The 18,287-nt window shown below is 42.7% G+C and overlaps 4 protein-coding genes across 6 annotated transcripts; 2 read left to right on the top strand and 2 right to left on the bottom strand.

The window, feature by feature from the left end:
- Positions 1-57: 57 nt before the first annotated feature.
- Vps39 (vacuolar protein sorting 39) lies at positions 58-3,303 on the bottom strand. Its single transcript, XM_018112109.3, has 7 exons — positions 3,100-3,303; positions 2,562-3,034; positions 2,276-2,498; positions 1,971-2,218; positions 1,032-1,912; positions 567-969; positions 58-497 (listed from the first exon to the last, which is right to left on the bottom strand). Exons 1-7 carry the CDS (start codon positions 3,167-3,169, stop codon positions 198-200), a joined length of 2,598 nt encoding a protein of 865 aa, XP_017967598.1. The 5' UTR covers positions 3,170-3,303; the 3' UTR covers positions 58-197.
- Positions 3,304-3,403: 100 nt separating this feature from the next.
- On the top strand, positions 3,404-6,035 carry ArgRS-m (arginyl-tRNA synthetase, mitochondrial). Its single transcript, XM_030390993.2, has 4 exons — positions 3,404-3,542; positions 3,603-4,761; positions 4,815-5,181; positions 5,254-6,035. Exons 1-4 carry the CDS (start codon positions 3,420-3,422, stop codon positions 5,405-5,407), a joined length of 1,803 nt encoding a protein of 600 aa, XP_030246853.2. The 5' UTR covers positions 3,404-3,419; the 3' UTR covers positions 5,408-6,035.
- Positions 5,427-18,249, bottom strand: mRpS9 (mitochondrial ribosomal protein S9). The gene is made up of 7 exons (XM_018112115.3): positions 18,091-18,249; positions 17,789-18,007; positions 17,560-17,733; positions 17,415-17,500; positions 16,994-17,354; positions 5,666-5,828; positions 5,427-5,586 (listed from the first exon to the last, which is right to left on the bottom strand). The coding sequence occupies exons 1-7, from the start codon at positions 18,184-18,186 to the stop codon at positions 5,495-5,497; spliced, it is 1,191 nt and encodes a 396-aa protein (XP_017967604.1). The 5' UTR covers positions 18,187-18,249; the 3' UTR covers positions 5,427-5,494.
- Positions 7,706-16,835, top strand: wtrw (ankyrin repeat domain 61 water witch). 3 transcript variants are annotated; one of them, XM_018112104.3, is made up of 4 exons: positions 7,706-8,002; positions 10,451-10,833; positions 13,466-14,810; positions 14,875-16,835. In XM_018112104.3, exons 2-4 carry the CDS (start codon positions 10,715-10,717, stop codon positions 16,369-16,371), a joined length of 2,961 nt encoding a protein of 986 aa, XP_017967593.1. In that variant the 5' UTR covers positions 7,706-8,002; positions 10,451-10,714; the 3' UTR covers positions 16,372-16,835. The 3 variants fall into 3 exon arrangements, with proteins under 3 accessions (XP_017967593.1, XP_089112862.1, XP_017967594.1); XM_089256736.1 differs by lacking the exon at positions 7,706-8,002 and adding an exon at positions 10,009-10,387; XM_018112105.3 differs by lacking the exons at positions 7,706-8,002; positions 10,451-10,833 and adding an exon at positions 11,461-12,155.
- Positions 18,250-18,287: the final 38 nt, after the last annotated feature.

Below are 18,287 nucleotides of genomic sequence, written 5' to 3'. Positions count from 1 at the left end.
CCGTGCAGACAAATATGTAAATATAGTAAAATAAATCTGTTTAATACGCACTAAATCCTTATTTAAATATAGTTGTATATATTTATTAGAAGTAAACCGTTTCTCCATAGTTTAATATACATTTATAATTACAAGAACTACGCTTGCTTAGCACTTGTCGAATAATATATCTATAAAAATAATATCACACATTAAAGTTATTGTTTTGTCGCCGAGACGACTCTATCGTAGCAGGAGAGATGCACCACCTGGCCATCTGGCAAGCGCACAAAGGCCGTTTGGTTGGTGAAGCGTTTCCTGCACTCGGGACACAGAGTGGACTCATTTATTTCGAAGCTCTTGTTCTTCTCCTTGGCGACAGACGCTCGCAATCGAGCGGCTTCGGCTTTCAGCAGGCCGCACATAATCTGACGCTGGTGGCTTTCGTTCATTTGGATGCGAGCCACCGTCTCGAAATAATTTTTCAGCTCATGCATGTAGATGTCATCGGGCAGATACTGGAAATAGCAAATGAATAAGTGTAAGTCAAAATTGCTATGGGATAACAGCAATTAAATGGCGCTTACTTCGATAATCTTCGTGGGTTCAATTTTGATGGTATATGTATTGAGCAAGTCCAGTGCGACTTTTTTGTTGGGTCTAAGAAAGTCGGGATGCAACGTTACGCCCTCATAAGGTGGCTGTTGTGGTGGCTTCAGTATAATGAGGAGTAGCGTATTGAACACCTCTTCATCATCCTCGTAGTTCGCCTCTGCGTACGCTTTGGCTTTATCCACATCCCCAAAGACTTGTATATATATGGCCAGCACTTTCTCATGCTGTTTGAGGCGACCTAGAATAAGAGCTCGCTCCTCCAGCAACGATGTGGTCGGTAAATCATCCAAGACGCGATCCGGCGAATAATGTTGCGACTCCTCCAGCATTTTGTACATCTTGGCGCGCAAGGGCTGTAGCTCGGGTGTTTCTTCTCTATTAATTAATAAGACAATAATTACAATATTAGTATATATGAAATTATCTGACTTACTTACCCCTTGGCCTGCAGAGCCAGCAGGCGTTGCACCTGCTCGCTGTACTGCTTAAGAAGTGCATTGTGGCGCAGGGTATTGGTGTCGTTCCATTCGAAAATGATATGCTCGAGGTAGGGTATGACGAGAGCCTTGTGCTTGCTGAGCAGAAAGTCAAGAACTTTAGCACGAGGCAGCGCCTCCACGGCGATCAGCTCGTCGGTGAATATTCTTAAGCCTTCCAACGGATTCTCAGTCAAGACCCAGTCAGCAAATTCAAAAATTAACGGCAGATTATCGGAGCCAAGTGCCTGAAGATAAGTTATCGTGCGTTTATGTCCCTGCAATACAGAACCCTTAATATTCGCTTGTTCCTTCAGCAGTGTCAGAGCCTTTCTATGCTTTTTCTTGCCATCGTAGAGAATGATCAGCTCCGAAAGCTTGTTGTGTTTCTTTAACATTTTCTCAGACTCCTCTAGGTGGCATTGGTTAAGTCGCAGCAGAGGCGCAACCAACGCATCATTTGTCTGCAGATAGCACTTCAGCAGAGTGGTATCAATTATTTCCAGCAGGGACTTTGAGCTGCTCTTGGTGTCGAGCAGCTTCACCACTTCTCGTTGACGGGCTTGCGCCAGAAATTCAATAAGCGCCAAGTACGCATTTTCAAGATCATGATCCTCTAACTTCGGTACACTGGATGCTGGAACAGCAGCATCTCTAGTGTTTTTTGGCTCCGGGACCAAGCTAGGGAACAGGCGTATCACATCATAAGGATCAATGGCAGCTTTCTCAAACTCTTTCATGGCTGCTGAAAACTCTTTGTTGGTAAAGAGCTCTTTGGCATACAACATGTGTATTTGGCGTATGATCTGTGCTTTATCAACGCCATCTCTTTCAGAAATTTCCTAGAAATGGATTCCATATTAGCGTAACTCGTGCAAGACACATTTAAAGTAAACTTACAGTTAATTCAATTGCCAGTTGGAATTTCTTTTGCTGCAATAATTCTTGTCGCTGAATTTGAATGTCCACGAGCCGTATACACCACAGCTCAGATGACGCGGCGGCGAAAATAATGCCCTTATCGGATCGAACAAGAAATCGAGTATTTTTTAGCTCCGGCATAGATTGAACTAAAGTGTCCTTGCCCACCAGGCTGCGCACCTCGATCGTATTTTTAGTGCGTCCAACAGCAAAAGGCTCATCCCAAACTGCAAAAAAAAAACTCAGGTTAGTGCGTATAGTAAAGTTTTAGATTATATAATTACCTAGAGCCTGGAGCGGACTTGACCATCGCGTCAATGTAGTTCTGTTCATGCCAGTGTCGACGTTATTGTCTGTGGCTTTGTATTGGTCAATATCTATGAGCATTAGATAGTTGTCTTTGGATATGCCCAGCATACTATTTCGTATAAGACAAATGTTGGGCTCCTGGCTTATAGTGGACGACGTAAGTATGAGCTTATGCATCTTCGGTGGATTGTAGGATATCTTGCATCGGAGAATACATAGAGTGTAAAGATTATTGATTTTAATTCAAGTGACGTCACTTACATCGTATAAGATATATTCATCTTTGTAACCGACACAGATGAGCTGATTTACCCAGCACATTGCCTTGGGTACATCAAGGAGCTCAATGGCCAGTTCCAGAGAAGCAAGCTTGTCCTTCTTCCAGAAGAACAAGACCAATCGACGTTTGATAGCGCAGCCTATTCGTATAAATGTGGCCACCTCACCAGTGATCGACTTACGTGTGTCCACATCCATTGTGAATAACGTACACCCCTTAGTTTCTGCAGAGCTATGCATAAACTCGAAATTGTTCTCGATCCGGCTTACATCACACACATGAATCATGTTGTCGGTGAGTACAAATAACAAATTTTCAGCAGCCACCACTTCCATTTGTGTAATAGGCTTCTTGCTGAAATTCTTATTGAACATTCGCATATCGACGTCTGTTTGATTTTCCACCGAGTACATGATGAGCTGACCGCTCCGGGTGCCCAAAATGACATGATTACCTATTGGTCGTAGAAATGTTTTTAAAATAATCATACTATATTATTTGTTATAGGTAATTACTTACCAAATGCTGTAATGGCTTCAATTTGAACTCCCTGCTTTAGTATTGACTGCACACTATAAGCCGTATGCATTTTGCTTTTTAAATTGGTGTAAACAAAGGCCTGAACGCAAAGAAAACTAATATTCAGTCCAGCCCCAGAAAACAGCTGATATGGGGCTCACACACGAACATAAGGAGCACAAAGTAGCTCCAGTTCCATTATATCTGATAGATTTACTGTGTACTAATATAAAAAAGGTTAATATTTAAAAAAGAAATACAAATAAAGAATTACTGCAATATCCGTTTTATACATATGCCCACATCTACCGGCAAATTGAATGCTTGTCGTACAGTGTGTGGGTATTATATCTGTAAGCAACTTTGCAACACTGCCTATGGCACTGCCACCCTGTGCAATAAATAATATGACCAGCGGGATACGGCGCGCAATTTGTGAGCAGGTAAATCAATGAAATAAATTATTTAAGCACATATTCAATTGAATTCTATATCTAAAACAGCTGCCACAACTGAAAAATATTTATTATGCATTGGAAGTGCCTTCTAAAGCGCAGAACAGTTCCGCTACAAGACCACTGCTTCAGTGGATTTTGCCGGCTGATGTTGCACAACATGAAAATGAATTGTTGGACTCTTTAAAAAGACAACAGTTTGATACCACATTTATTGAAGAAGTTCGTGTGGTACCCCGAAATGGTCGCAATGCGGCCAAAGTGGAATTCAAGATTCAACCCGATGCATTTACAGAACAGCTTCTTCAGTCAGACACAGTCGCACCAAAGGCGTCAGCCTTTCAAGAGGAGCACGTTGTTGTCGAGTATAGCTCGCCAAATATAGCAAAGCCCTTCCATGTGGGACATCTGCGATCCACTATCATAGGTAATGTGCTGGCAAATCTTCATCAGCATTTGGGCTACCGTACGACGCGTCTCAACTATCTGGGCGATTGGGGCACCCAGTTTGGCTTGCTAGCACTTGGCGTCCAACTGGGGAATATTAGCGATACCCAAATGCGCGAGACACCAATTGAATCGCTATACAACGCGTATGTCATGGCTAATAAAGCTGCCGCAGAGGATCCACAACTAGCTCAGCGAGCTCGTGAATTGTTCACAGCGCTGGAAGCAGGCACAGATCCAACTTTGTCCAGCGAATGGCAGAAATATCGGCAATACACCATAGACGAGCTCACAGGCGTGTACGACCGTTTGGGAGTGCATTTCGATAGCTACGAGTGGGAATCGCAGTACTCACAACGAGACATCGGAGATGTCCTCACACAGTTACGTTTAGCGGGGCTACTGCAAAGAGAGCACGATGGTCGTGAGATTGTTGTTGTGGATGACCGTCGTGTGCCTGTCATAAAGAGCGATGGATCTACCTTGTACCTGGCGCGTGATATTGCAGCACTGTTGGAACGCCAGAGGCGCCTGCAGTTCACGCGCATGCTCTATGTTGTCGATAATGGCCAGGCGGATCATTTCAATGCCCTCTTTAGTACAGCAACAGCGCTGGACGCAAGCTTAAAGGATAAACTGCAGCATGTGAAGTTCGGGCGCATTCTTGGCATGAGCACCCGTCAGGGCAAAGCCGTATTTCTCCGTGATGTGCTCAACGAAGCGCGTGACGTGATGAGGGAGAAGCGCTTTGCGAGCGCAAGTAAGTGTAAAATTATTGTGTCTACACTTTTGTTATTCAATTTCCACTTGCAGCCACTAAAGCTAATAGCACACTTAATGATGAACACGTTTGCGATATTCTGGGAGTGTCGGCTGTGCTTGTGAACGTGCTGAAGCAGCGCCGGCAGAGGGATCATGAGTTTAGCTGGCAGCAAGCACTTCAGGTTAATGGCGATACAGGCATCAAGCTACAATACACGCACTGCCGGCTGCACAATCTTCTAGAGCGTTTCGGAGACATTGAGCTGTCAGAAATAAAGCCCAGCTGGAAGCATTTAACTGAAGAGCCATCAGATGCGCTGGCTGTGCTTTACGAGCTGGCACGCTTCGACCAATGTGTCTGGCAGGCCAAGGAGCAGTTGGAGGCTCATATATTAGTCAACTATCTGTTCGGCTTGTGGTGCGTGACTGTGTTCGAGCAAATTGTTGAGCCTTAAACTAATCTTTAATCTTCACTGTCATACAATTACAGCAATGCAACGAGTCGCGCACTGAAACGGTTGCCCGTCAAGCAGGAGAAGTGTCCAGATAAGCAATCGCAACGTCTACTGCTCTTCCGTGCGGCCAAGCGAACGTTGCAGCAAGGCATGCAACTGCTGGGTCTGAAGCCTCTAAACCAAATGTAGTAGAAATTTCTGATATAATATAAAATAGTTTTTTTTTTATTGAACATTTGAGGAGTAGAAATTCAGCGTCGCTTTGTTGTTTGCCGCTTAGCGCTTCTTCCACGTGTACTTGCGACGTGCGCCTTCCTGTCCGTACTTCTTTCGCTCCCGCCGGCGATAGTCACGTGTCAACAAGCCGGCTGCGTGGATAAATACATAGTAGATATATAAAAGTAATTGGCGACAATTAAATGCTTTTTAGCCGGCAGTTGCACTTACCCAAACGCATTGACTCAATCATCTCTTGATCAACAAAGCTGCGCAAACTCATGGCGATGCCCCAACGAATGGCGCCCGCCTGACCGGATGGACCGCCGCCCTCCACATTGGCCTCCACATCAACTTTGCCCAGCATTTCGCTGTAGCTCAGAGGAAAGAGTAACTGCAAAAAAAAAAAAATAAAAATAAATAAAATGTAATCGTGTTAGAAGTCAAGTTCAGAGCGCTCGAGGCGGCTATTGTCTAAATATATGTATGTCTGTGCATGCGGAATTGCTCGACTGGATCTACGTATTCGCTGCATTGTACTTTAGCGTATGTAATGAAAAATTAAACTGTGAGTGTATTTCCTGCACTAAAATAACAACAATAGATATTTAGAAATAATGACAAAATCGTTACCCGAATTAAATGGCTCTGAGCCAACGCTTAAACCTGCAACGAATTGATGCATAATTGTGTCTAAATTAGCTGCCTGCATTTGCTGTTCCGATGTCTCTAATATTAGCTATCAAGAGAGGAGAAATAATTATGTTTTAGGTGAGACTAGCCTAATAGCAGTTAAATTAGTCCTTTGAAAAACATTATATGTAATACTATTTTTATTATTATTTTGATAACAATATTTCGATGAGTATCTCCCATAGAAAGCTGTGTATATGCATTGCTATTGGTTGTATATTACTTAGCGATATTAGTATTACTGTTAGGTTTAATAATTTGAACAGCCGAATCGATTTGGCACAGTCCGAAGGCCCGTATTTATAAGAGACTTGTAGTTTAGTCGAGCTCTTCCTGCTAGATCACTTTTACTTGTTTACGAGCGGTCTATGATTACCTCATAGTTGTGAGGTGATAATTATTGCCGTGTTTGCATGATTACATACTGTTAACAGTTCCTTTACATATGCTGTTAATTTTCCTTTAACAGTCTTTTTAGCAAAGAAACTGGCTCAAACGTGTTATAAATTATTTATTAGAGGAAGCAATTAGCTACCGCATAAGCACATTATGAATATTTGACAAACTCAATTAAAATAATAATAATTTCATAGTACAGATCTATTAACAACTAATAGATGGTATATAAATATGCAAATTAAAACAGTCTGACGTACGAATCAAAATCCACATGCAGGGGCTGTTCCCAATATCTAAATACATTTATATAATGTTAACCTCTTTTTTACTTTTTGACAATTTTATGAATGCGTGGGAAAGCAAAGTCAACGAGCTTGGATAGCGTCCACAAAAAATCCATATGGTCTACAGCACACAGACAATAAACGTTATGATTAAAAACGAATAAACAATAAAAATACATAATAAAAGACATAAACAAAGCAGAGATCACAATTTTGGCAAAAGCGGACAAAGAAATAAATAAAAAAAGAACGCGAAAAAAAAAAGAAAAAACCCAACAACAAAACAAACACAATCAATCATTGAAGACTTAAAAAAATTTATTTTGATTTGTTTGTGTATCTTTAATTTGTTTAAACAATTTGTCAGATGACTTCACGCAGCAACAAATAATCCGCTTTAGCAGCAATTGCGCAAAAGATTTTTAAATTAATTATACTGTCAATTAAAGTAAGTTCCAAAATATCAAACTACTCAGCGAAAACAGAGACAGAGACAACCTCATAATAAACAGGTTCCCCAAAAAAAAAAAAAACTAAAAACAATAAGTCTATGTAAATATTTGAAGAGAATGAAAATACTGGCCAGCCGGCATAGAAGACACTTTGAACCGGCGCTTAAAGAAATCTCGCGTCACATTTTATTATGATTTAAATGAATTTTATAGCTGATTCTCTGGAGGGTTCGAAAAGCTCCTCGCTTTGCGCTTTTTCCCCAACAATGAGCGCTGTACATAGCGCGTGTATGTGTAACTATCTGACATGATGACAATGATGATGATGATACTGTTGACAGCATATGTATATGTATATAAATATAGTATATATACTAAATGTACATTCAGCCTCATTGGCGCGCGCTCACTTGTCTCAAGTTGGATATGCTCAACCACCTCCCACATTCGCATCTAAAACGAAACTTGTCTTGGTCCGCATTATCATTTCGGCGCAGTTCTTTTTATCAGTCAATTCTCGCTGCTCAAGTCGCGCCTCAAGTCGCGGAAAAATTATTATATATCGCGAAAACGAACACCGGATCTTCAGTGTTGTTTATACCATTGGAAAATAGAAAATGTTGCGCCTTTTGCAAGTCGAACGGCCTTGGCCAAGCCACTTTTAAGGCAAATCAGTAAATTAATTAAAACGTGAACAAATTTCGGAATCGTACTGAAAAACTGTATCATTTCCTCTTTTGGTAATTTACGTTAGCAATATTCCTAGCTCAAAGAGACTTGTTTAATATTTTGTATATCCGCGCTTCACTCACTACTTCGAGAAACTAAGGAATTGTTTATCGTCAACTAATTGAGTGCTGTTATGAAGATTCGCTAATGAAAGTGGATGTCAGTGAATTTCACTCATACGAAAATCGTTGTCTTTATCTCGCTTCAATATAATCTTACAGTTTTGTGTTGCAATCATCAGTTGTATTATCCTTTAATTTGGAGATATTCAATTACATCAACGCATTTGAGTGCACAACTTGGGGGCAGCGGGGCGCCTCAGGTTCAAGGGCACTCTGACAGCAATGCAAAAATACAGCTCATCTCGCAACCGCTACGCCTTTCCAATGGGCACAACAACTTGCTCTTCGTAGCGCCGTAGCGTCTCCCGCGCCTCAAAGGCTTTCAATCGCACAAATTCAAATTAGTCTCAATTATAATTGAATCAACGCGAGCCGAACGGAACGAACGAAGCCGAACCGAGCCGAGCCGATTCAAATAAAGGAACGAGTAATCTACTATCAAAAGAAACGACGCGAAATGTTCGCAGGGTTGCTCTGGGGGCGGCGCAGTTTTCAAAATGACGTTGCATCGTTGCAGCTAAACGGTAAATTACAAATGGCGCTTCCGGCTCGGTTCAAAACGTTCAGTTCGCTCTCTTCTTAATGAAGCATGTGCACAATATACAAAAGAATTTATACATATAGGAATTGCAAGAAACCCTTTTTCAGAATTTTACTATTACAAGAAATACCTCGATTTATAACTCGTCATGTTGTAAACCAAAATTATTTGTTGGCGCAAAAAACTTTCAACTGGCTAATGGAATTTAAGCCTGAGAACCGCAAACAGGTTTTTCTACTTCATCTATGGCCTCTCGTTCAGAGAACTTCATTAATGTGTGCGCATAATCATTTAAGATGTTTTTTACGTTCCGTTATCTGATTGACCACCAAATTCGCCAATAACTCAGCTCATTTGTTCCACTCGGTGCGAATGAAGAAAGTTTGTTTTATGACTTGTTTCCAGGCTGGATTTGTTCAGTATTAAACAGGTTTGAAATTCACAGAAATGTTTCAAAAAGATGGTATAATAATTTAGAATATAATTGGTTAAACAACTGAAAACAGTGTTATATTCAAATTACTGACTTTTAACTGTTTTTTCCTTGCAATTACAATGCGAAAACTCATTAAACGGTTTCACGTAATTCTCTTTGAAATGTTTTTACATCGGCGACGATTAAATTGCGCAATGGGCAGCGAGCTGAGAGCTGCAAGTGCTATTAAACAAGCAAATAAATTAAATAGAATAGAATAAATCACCGCACAATGGACATGTCTAAATAAAAACTAAATGAGCTTTACTTAGGCGTGCCTAAATAGACCTAGTTCCTTCACACTTCAGGTGCTTAAGCCAAGTTTCCCTTTTCAAAAGTAGTTAAATTTGAATTTACTGTTTCGCTATATATAGACTTGAGCTGGAGATCACACGAGTCATACCTGAAGCACTGCCGAATATTTAATGGAATTTACTCAAAAAATGAACGTTGACATAAATTGTAAATAATGTGAGCAAACAAAATGAGGATAGAAATAAACGGAGAAGCAAACATTTCGTAGAGTACACAATACGAAGGGAGATATGCGATTAGAGAACTTGTATTATGGAGATTTTTAGAGAGGCTAGAGAAACTCTCCATACATGATTTGGTATAAGCTTTAGTTAATAGTTACTGCAAGCCGAGCCCTAAAGCACTGTACCGTATGAGATATATATATTCTGGATATCAAGTCTCTCAAGTCTCTTGAGAAATCTAAGTTAAAAGCATAAATATTTTAGTCGCCAGCTATGGAGGACTCATAGATGAGCTAAAGCAGAGTCTAGGCCGAAAAAGTTCAAGCTTACTCAACAGCTGATTTTCCTATCTCAAATATTCTGTTAAAAATCTAAAAGCTTCCACTAGACATTGAACTAGACCCTATGAGAAACCCCGCCCCTGCTCCGTTTGGTTCATATAAACAGTAGCGCCAACTGATAAATCTCAACCCGATAACAATAAAAACCAAAAGTTGCTTTGTTGCTGATGATTCTGTTTATATGGTCGGCCTTATCGCTGCGTCAAACGAGATGAATGCTTAGATAAGTCCCCGCCGAGATTGTCGCATTCGGGGTGCGCAGAAATCTATAACGAGTCCATAAGGAACACGATCGCAGGGAAAGTCAGAAGCAGCACAAAGCGACGCCAGAGTTAATATTTGACTAGCGTTTGTGCAGATTATGCGTTTGGGCTGGCAACGAAAGTAAACGCGAATTAATAGCGATCCAATTTCGCATTGGATCACACACAAATCAAGGTGCAAATAAATCTCAGCTAAGACTCAAACAATCTCCGCTTATTGTTTTATTGCAGCTGACAGCTGAATCGAATCCAAACAAGAGCTCAATCAAAATCCAATATCAGCCAGTGTCCGATATCAAGAAACTGGTCTATAAATTGTTGCTGCTGATATTGGAAAGTTTTCGGTTGGTTGACAAGTGCAGCAAGCCAGACGCTTGGGTTTTTGAATATCTGCGCATATTTGCAAACAACAACAACAACAACAGCAACAGCAACAACTCCAACTGCAAGTGGAACGAGAGAAGCCAGCTGGCAAGGTCTGTTCGTTGCTTTCGTGGTCGCCATGGAGAATCTGGGCTACAAGGAGGGCAGCACGAAGCCGCGTCGTATGACACGTTCCATCAGCGTCGTAACCAAGACCGAAGTGGAGCAGCCGCTCAATGAAAATAATGCGAATAACCGGTAAGTGCCAGTTGTGGCCAGAGGCCAGGCTTTAGCTCATTCACTTATTTTTACCCAAAACGCCCCTCATAAAATAAAACCCCCAAATCAAAAGTGAGAGTCAAGGAAACAAAAACAAACATGATTTAGGATCAGTTTTGGGCGCGGCCAGCACAATGACGATAAGTGTACGAGTTTAAAGTTAGCCGATGCAGGTTCGAGAAGAATTCAACCATCCAACGATGACAACAAACAGCTCTCTAGCTCAACATCTGCATTATTCCCACGCTTGCGAACTCGTGAAAATCACATAGATCACATTAGAATTGCGATTGCGCAGCGATCTTAAAATTGGTAAAATAAATTCAATTAGCATCAATTGTCAAAGGTACCACTCGAAGTTGGCCCCAACTTAAAGTTTGCATAATCAATGTTGTTTTTGTTTGTGTTTAGCATTATATAAAGGCTCAAGGCGTTTCTTACACATGATTAAACGAAACAAGTGCGAATTGCAGCGTAGAGCATTGATTGGTCAAACAAATCCCACCTGCTAGGTTTTCTTTTAGTCTCTTCCATAACTCATTCAATTGCTATGGTGCCAGCCGCTGTCGCAGACTGTGTAACATTCCAGTCTTCGCGCTGCTGTCTCAGTCACTCCAGCCCAGTCCAACTCCCACTCCCGCTCGTCTCTCTCGCTCTTTCGTGGAAGCTAGTTTTGGTGTGTATTTTTTGTTTTTGCTTTTTTGGCAATCGCTCTCGCAGCTCTTTACTCACTCTCTCACCAATGTGAAGTGTGTATGTGTGTGCGTGTGTGTATTTGGCATTTCAAGCCCGATCGACTGGCTGGCACTGAGCGGCGCTTAACGCTTTTCATCAGTCGGAATTGAAACAACAATGCAGGCGGTCGCGTTTTAGTCGCTGGCTAAAAAAAAAAACCAAATCAACATATTCGAAAAAAGCGCGTTCGCAGTTCGTAGTTCGTCAGTCATAATAAAAACAACAGCTAGAGCAACAACAACAGCAACAACAACAACAAAAGCGCCAACGAAACGGAAGTGAAAAATTCGCGTTTTCACACAACATTTTTGCATTTTTCCGCCCGTTAGACACAAATTATACAAGCGGCACAAAAGGCAACCATTGTTAGCCACTTGGCCCGTCTCTGCCTGTCTTATTGTCTGCCCGTCTATCGGATCGGTCTGTAGATGGGTCACTCAGTCAGTGGACAGCCCGGGCTCTCCTGTGTGTGTGTAACCGCGCGATCGCATTTTGGAAATGAAATTAGAAATTGAAAATAGTTCACTAGCGAATTGGCATCATCCGTGGACATGGCTGCGAACGGTGTACGTACACACACACACACACAAACACACTCGCACACACATGAGTACACCTACACACACTCTCACACATAAGCAGCTAAGTGCAGAACAATGACGGACCTAGCATATACGTCCCTGGATTCAATGTGATTGCTAACTGAAATTATGCAAAACCGCATTAGAAATTATCAACAGCAACAGCAACAGCAACAGCAACAGCAACAGCAACTGCAACTGCAATTGGAATTGCGATAAATCGCAACAGTCTAAACCGGCGGCAATTGCTGCAGCTGTGCTGCTGCAGCTCCTGGCAAACGTGGAAAACATTCAACATAGTGCATTAATTATACAGATATAAATACAGCAAAATCTTACAAGTATAAATCGTATAGCATATGCTAACTCCGCTCTTTGCATAACTTAACATATTATGCTGACAAACCGCTTCTCCTCCATTGTGCATGCCTCACAGCCAGCGAACGTGCAGCGGCCGCACATTCAGTGTCATTCGAAACAATAATAATAAAAGCAAAAGCAAATATGTGAAAAATGTCTAAGCAAATAAAGACAAACGAATTTCAGAAACCTGAGCATGATAACGAAACCTCAATACGCTTGCAGATAAACTAATTCAATTCTCAAACAGTTGATAAAATACAAATAAATATATATTCAAATTGTGAATAAAATCAAGTTGGGGCTTTCAAGGCTGGCTTGCACTTAACTGTAGTCAGACTTTCTCTGTTTAATATTCATACCAAAACTTACATATATATGTATACGATATACTTGAAAGAACAAATCGAGAGATGCACAAATATGATAAGACCTATTTAAAGAAAATAAATTGTTAAATTACAACTGAATTCAGCGAAAATTGAAAAGTCCTTTTGCATTTGTTTGGTTTTAAAAGTAGTGTTAAAATTAAATTTTTCATTATTTCATTATTTCATATTGATAGTATGGGTTAAAGCTCATTAACGACCTCCAAGTTCTTTCTCGAAAAAGTTCATGTATTGTAATTTCTGTACTAGACCTTTCTCTGAATTTATCAAAAATATCAAAGAGTAGAGTATCTCAATAAACAGGAATAAGGATTAGCTATTTTCTATCTTATGAGGATGGGAAGCACAAAATACCCAATTCAAATCAGATCCACATCATTCTCTATAATTAAATTCGTAAATGCTTTCGTCTGACTCAAGAAGTTAGACTGTGAATGATTTGCAAATTGCATTAGTCTCAGTCAATAGATGGATAAAAAAACAACAAGAAAAGCAAAAACAACAACAACAACTATTAATGAACTGTTCTTATTGTACTTGAAATAGTTTCAAATCGATTCCACCCAATCTAATGGTGCGATGGCGCAATAACACTGACGCCATGATCGAAGCTCAGTATCCGACAACTGGTGAATTTGAATACATGGAGTGTGGACCATCGCCGCCGGCGGAGAGTGCGCCGAGCATGTACGATAGCTTCGAGGAGCCAACTAGCGAGCTGAGCGTGCAGATCTGCAATGACACGCTGAGGATTAGTCTCATCGACCAGATGAAGAGTGCCGCTGGCCGGGTGCGTTTGTTTGAGGACATCGAGCAGGGTAATGTGGTGGCCGAGAGTATCGGCGCACATTTCGAAACAGCTTCCAAGATCGAGAAGAATCTGTGTTATTTGTGGGCGGCATTTCTCAAGCGCTGGGATCTGCTCGAGGGCCTCTTAAAGGCTGGCGCCGATCTGCACTTTTACGACCAGAACGGTATTTCAGCATTGCATTTGAGCGCATTCAGCGGATGCCTGGCCACGCTGAATCTGCTGGTGGCCAAGGGCATCAATGTCAACCTGCAGCCCAAGTGCTACACGCCGCTGCACTGCGCCGCGTTCGGCAATGCCGTTGAGGCAGCCAAGTTCCTCATCAACAGCGGAGCCCTCATCACCAAAGACACCAACAAGCCCAACTGCGAGGAGAGCCTGCTCCACTGCGCCGTTCGCTCCAATGCCCTTGAGTGCTTGCAGCTGTTCATTGGCGAGGGAGCCGACGTCAATTCGCTGAAGCCCAATGGCACCAACGCCATACACCTGGCCGCTGATCTGGGCCACCTGCAGTGCTTGGAGGCGCTGCTGAATGCACCCAATGCCGACGCCAATGTGCGCATCTGCATTCGCGAAAAGGAGTCGACCGCTCTGCATCTGGCTGCCGATGAGGGCAACGTGGAGTGCGTCGATCTGTTGCTCTCCAAGGGGGCTGATGCCAAGCTAAAAAACCATCGCGGCTTCACCCCACTCCATCTGGCAGCGCGAACTTCCAGCTTGGAGTGCGTGGAGTCGCTGCTGCGCAATGGCAATGCGGACGCAAACGCTGAGGACTTTGACCATAGGACGCCGCTGCATGCGGCCGTTGGCAAGTCCGAGAATGCCTATGATATCATGGAGACACTCATACAGTGGGGCGCCAATGTCAACCACAAGGATATCTATGGCTTCACCGCTCTCCACTTGGCCGCCCTCGACGGACTCGTCCAGTGCGTCGAGATGCTCATTTACCATGGCGCCGATGTCACAACGAAATCCAAGAAGGGCACATCTGCTTTAAACGTCATTACACGGAAGACCCCCGCCTCGGTGGCTATGATTCGTCAGAAGCTTGATGCGGCCATTACCCTGCATCACTCACAGGTGAGTCGATTCACAATGGAAGGTCTCAACTGCTAATCATTTATCTGTTCTTGTGCTTGAACAGGATCCCGTCAATCGTGAGGTGGAGCTGGAGCTGGACTTTCGCCAGCTGCTGCAGCATTGCCATCCACGTGAAATTAGCTACTTGAACACATTCGTGGATGAGGGGCAAAAGGAGATACTGGAGCATCCGCTATGCTCCTCCTTTCTGTACATCAAGTGGGGCAAAATACGAAAGTACTACATCGGCCGCCTGATCTTCTGCTTCAGCTTTGTGCTCTTCTTGACGCTCTATGTGCTGACTGCACTGGCGCACAACTGCTACAACGGCAGCAAGGACGACAACACGACGATACAGGCGCAGGAGCTCTGCCAGAAGCAGTCCATACTGGGCGATATGCTGCGCAATAATCCCTTTGTCATGGAAATGCAGTGGTGGGTGCTCGTGGCGATCACAATAGTGGAGATATTTCGAAAGCTCTACGGGATTACCGGCTACTCCTCGTTTCGACACTACGTGACGCAAGTGGAGAACATTATGGAGTGGTTTGTCATCACCAGCGTCTTCGTCATCTCGTACATTTACACGAAGCAGACGTACACGTTCCAGAACCACATTGGCGCGTTTGCCGTGCTGCTCGGCTGGACCAATTTGATGCTGATGATTGGGCAGCTGCCCGTGTTCGATGTCTACGTGGCCATGTATACGCGGGTGCAGGGCGAGTTCGCCAAGCTATTCATGGCCTATTCGTGCATGCTGATTGGATTCACAATTAGTTTTTGCGTTATCTTTCCATCGTCGTCGTCATTCGCCAACCCGTTTATGGGATTCATCACGGTGCTGGTGATGATGATTGGGGAACAAGATCTGTCGCTATTAATCAACGATCCGGACGGCAAGGATCCGCCCTTTCTGCTGGAGGTCAGCGCTCAGATTACGTTCGTGCTCTTTCTGCTGTTCGTGACGATCATTCTGATGAATTTGCTGGTGGGCATTGCGGTGCACGACATACAAGGGCTCAAGAAGACAGCCGGACTCTCGAAACTAGTGCGACAAACGAAGCTCATTAGCTACATTGAGTCGGCATTGTTTAATGGCTATTTGCCCACATGGCTGCGAAATCTGCTCCACTACACGGCGCTCGTCTCGCCGCAGGCCTACCGCGTGGTGCTGTGCGTGAAGCCCTTGAATCCCAGCGAAAAGCGTTTGCCGCGCGACATACTTATGAAGGCCTACGAGGTGGGCAAAATGCGTAAGCACTTTGGTTACACAATCTCCTCGAAAAATCCGGCCGAAAACTATCTATCGTACAAAAACAAGTACAACAACAGCGGCTGTGTGAACACAGCATACGTGTTGCCCGATCCTGATCCGGAGTCCACACAACTAACAGCGCTGACCAGTAAAATTGACGACAATGCGGATCGCATTGAGTTTCTCACGCAGGAGATTCAAGAGTTGAAGCAGGTGCTCATATCGCAGCAGCAGCAGGCCAGCAAGGTGATTGACAAGCTGCTGATCGTCATCTCCAACCAACAGAAACAGCAACTGCGTAAATAACTGCTGCATAATGCCATTTACTATTATTGCTATTATTATTATCTTTTATAAACATACGAATCATAAAATCCTTAGCCGTAGACACCTCTTGAGTGTGTTAACCATTGCGCCCAAGAGCCCGAAAATTGTTGATATTATATTGTAGTTAGCGTATTGATTACCGCAGCGTCTAACGCTCTACCTAATAATGCTATTTAGCTCTACACTATACTATGTATGTATTTACCCTACAATATATATACATATGCAGATATATAAATAAAAACTAGTTGATAGGTCTTAGAGGTGAGAAGCTGGCAGGTTTGTTTTTGTCTGTGTCTGGTTTTAGGCTGTGTCTTTATTGTTTGGCGTTGTCGTAAGAAGAGCGTTTAAATAATGAATAATAATTCTGAAAGTTATATATTTTATAAAATGAATAATAAACTATCTATATATCTATTGTTTTAAATATCTCTCGGACTAAATTCTGGTTTGTTTCTATGAAAGGACAGACTATATTACAGCTGTCACATATAAATTATTAACCGAATTAGCTTCGAGCTCTCTTGACTAATATGATTATTTGACTCTAAGAAAAAGATTTTCTACGGTTTCAAATATTATAATTAAAAATTGGACTCACCTGTTCCCTGCACTCTTCACTACTGAAGTACGAGATATCCTGGCCATTGATAGTTATCTTTCCTGTGCCGGGCAGACGGACAGTGACGTCGGCACGCGCCGTTTTACGCAGGCACTCATAGGTCGTTATGTACTGGCGGCCCTGGTCATCGATCTTTGGCTTGGGCACCTCCAGTTGCTTTGATTGATCAATCAGGGGTTTTAGATAGCGCTCAATAAATGCTTTGCTTTTATACGAATATGGCAAGGAAATTAAACGATCCATGGCATTGGTAAAGTTCTGGTATTCAAGGTCCGCAATGTGTTCGACAAGCACTCGCTCCAGTTGATCCTTCGGCAGTATTTGAAAGCCAGTCGTTTCGCTTCAAAAGTAAGGTTTACGTGAGTTTTATGTATTATGCAAGCATAAATTATTAACATACAGCTTTTGGTTTTCATCTGGCTTGTTTCCACGCCTCAGCATGCGCTCTTCAAGGTCATATAGCTTGTTCGTTTCCTCCACAATGTCCTATAAAAGAGTAACGCCTGAGGTTAGCACATTTTTATGATAAACGAACTAAAACATACGTGTAGCAGCTGGAAAAAGTTCGGCTTGCCCGTGTAGAACATGCTGTGAAAGGGACGACCCGTCTCATCGAACTCGGCTGCCTTACGTGCTGGAAACACTTCTTCAGGCGATCGCATGGCGGGGCGAGCACGCTTATCAAACAGACCGGAGGGAAAGAGATACGCGATGGCTTCCTGAAAGCGATATTTTGTTATTTGCTGCAACTCATCTGGTAATTGATATACTCACATCAATGTCTTCTTGTGTAAAGGTTTCTGCATCAGCGCCCATCATATTTGCCAAATGCCGTTTTCCAATTTGAAACTCCAAGTCTTGAGTTTTCATAAACTCGTCGTGCTCGTTAGCCCGCTCCAGATAGGCTTTCATGGCTTTGCTCACCTTTTGCTTTTGGACAGCAGCCGGTGTGGCCTGGACAGTCACCTGTGTGGCGTACGGCGCCACCGCTAGCTGAAATGTTATGCAAACGAAAAAGTGAGTTGTTGATTCAACCTAAATTGATGATGTAAATTTTATGGGAAGTATTAGCCTACCGCTTGGACACCGGGTCCTTTACTGTTTCTAACAGCATTCTGAAGGAAATTTCTGTTATTTTTTAATAAGTTTAAGCTTAAAACACGCAGCGACATTATTTTTGTCTGAGCGCACGGTGAGGCTGGAAGAGGAAGACCATAATCAGCTGTTTTGCGACATCTGTGTTGAAAAGCGGCCCAAAAAAACGGTTGGCAGC

This window comes from Drosophila navojoa, chromosome 2, assembly GCF_054131105.1.
Source record: "Drosophila navojoa isolate 15081-1374.11 chromosome 2, UAZ_NAV_1.0, whole genome shotgun sequence".
Taxonomy (NCBI): domain Eukaryota; kingdom Metazoa; phylum Arthropoda; class Insecta; order Diptera; family Drosophilidae; genus Drosophila; species Drosophila navojoa.
The sequence above is the reverse complement of the archived record's forward strand: the minus strand, read 5'-3'. Positions and strand labels throughout refer to the sequence as shown.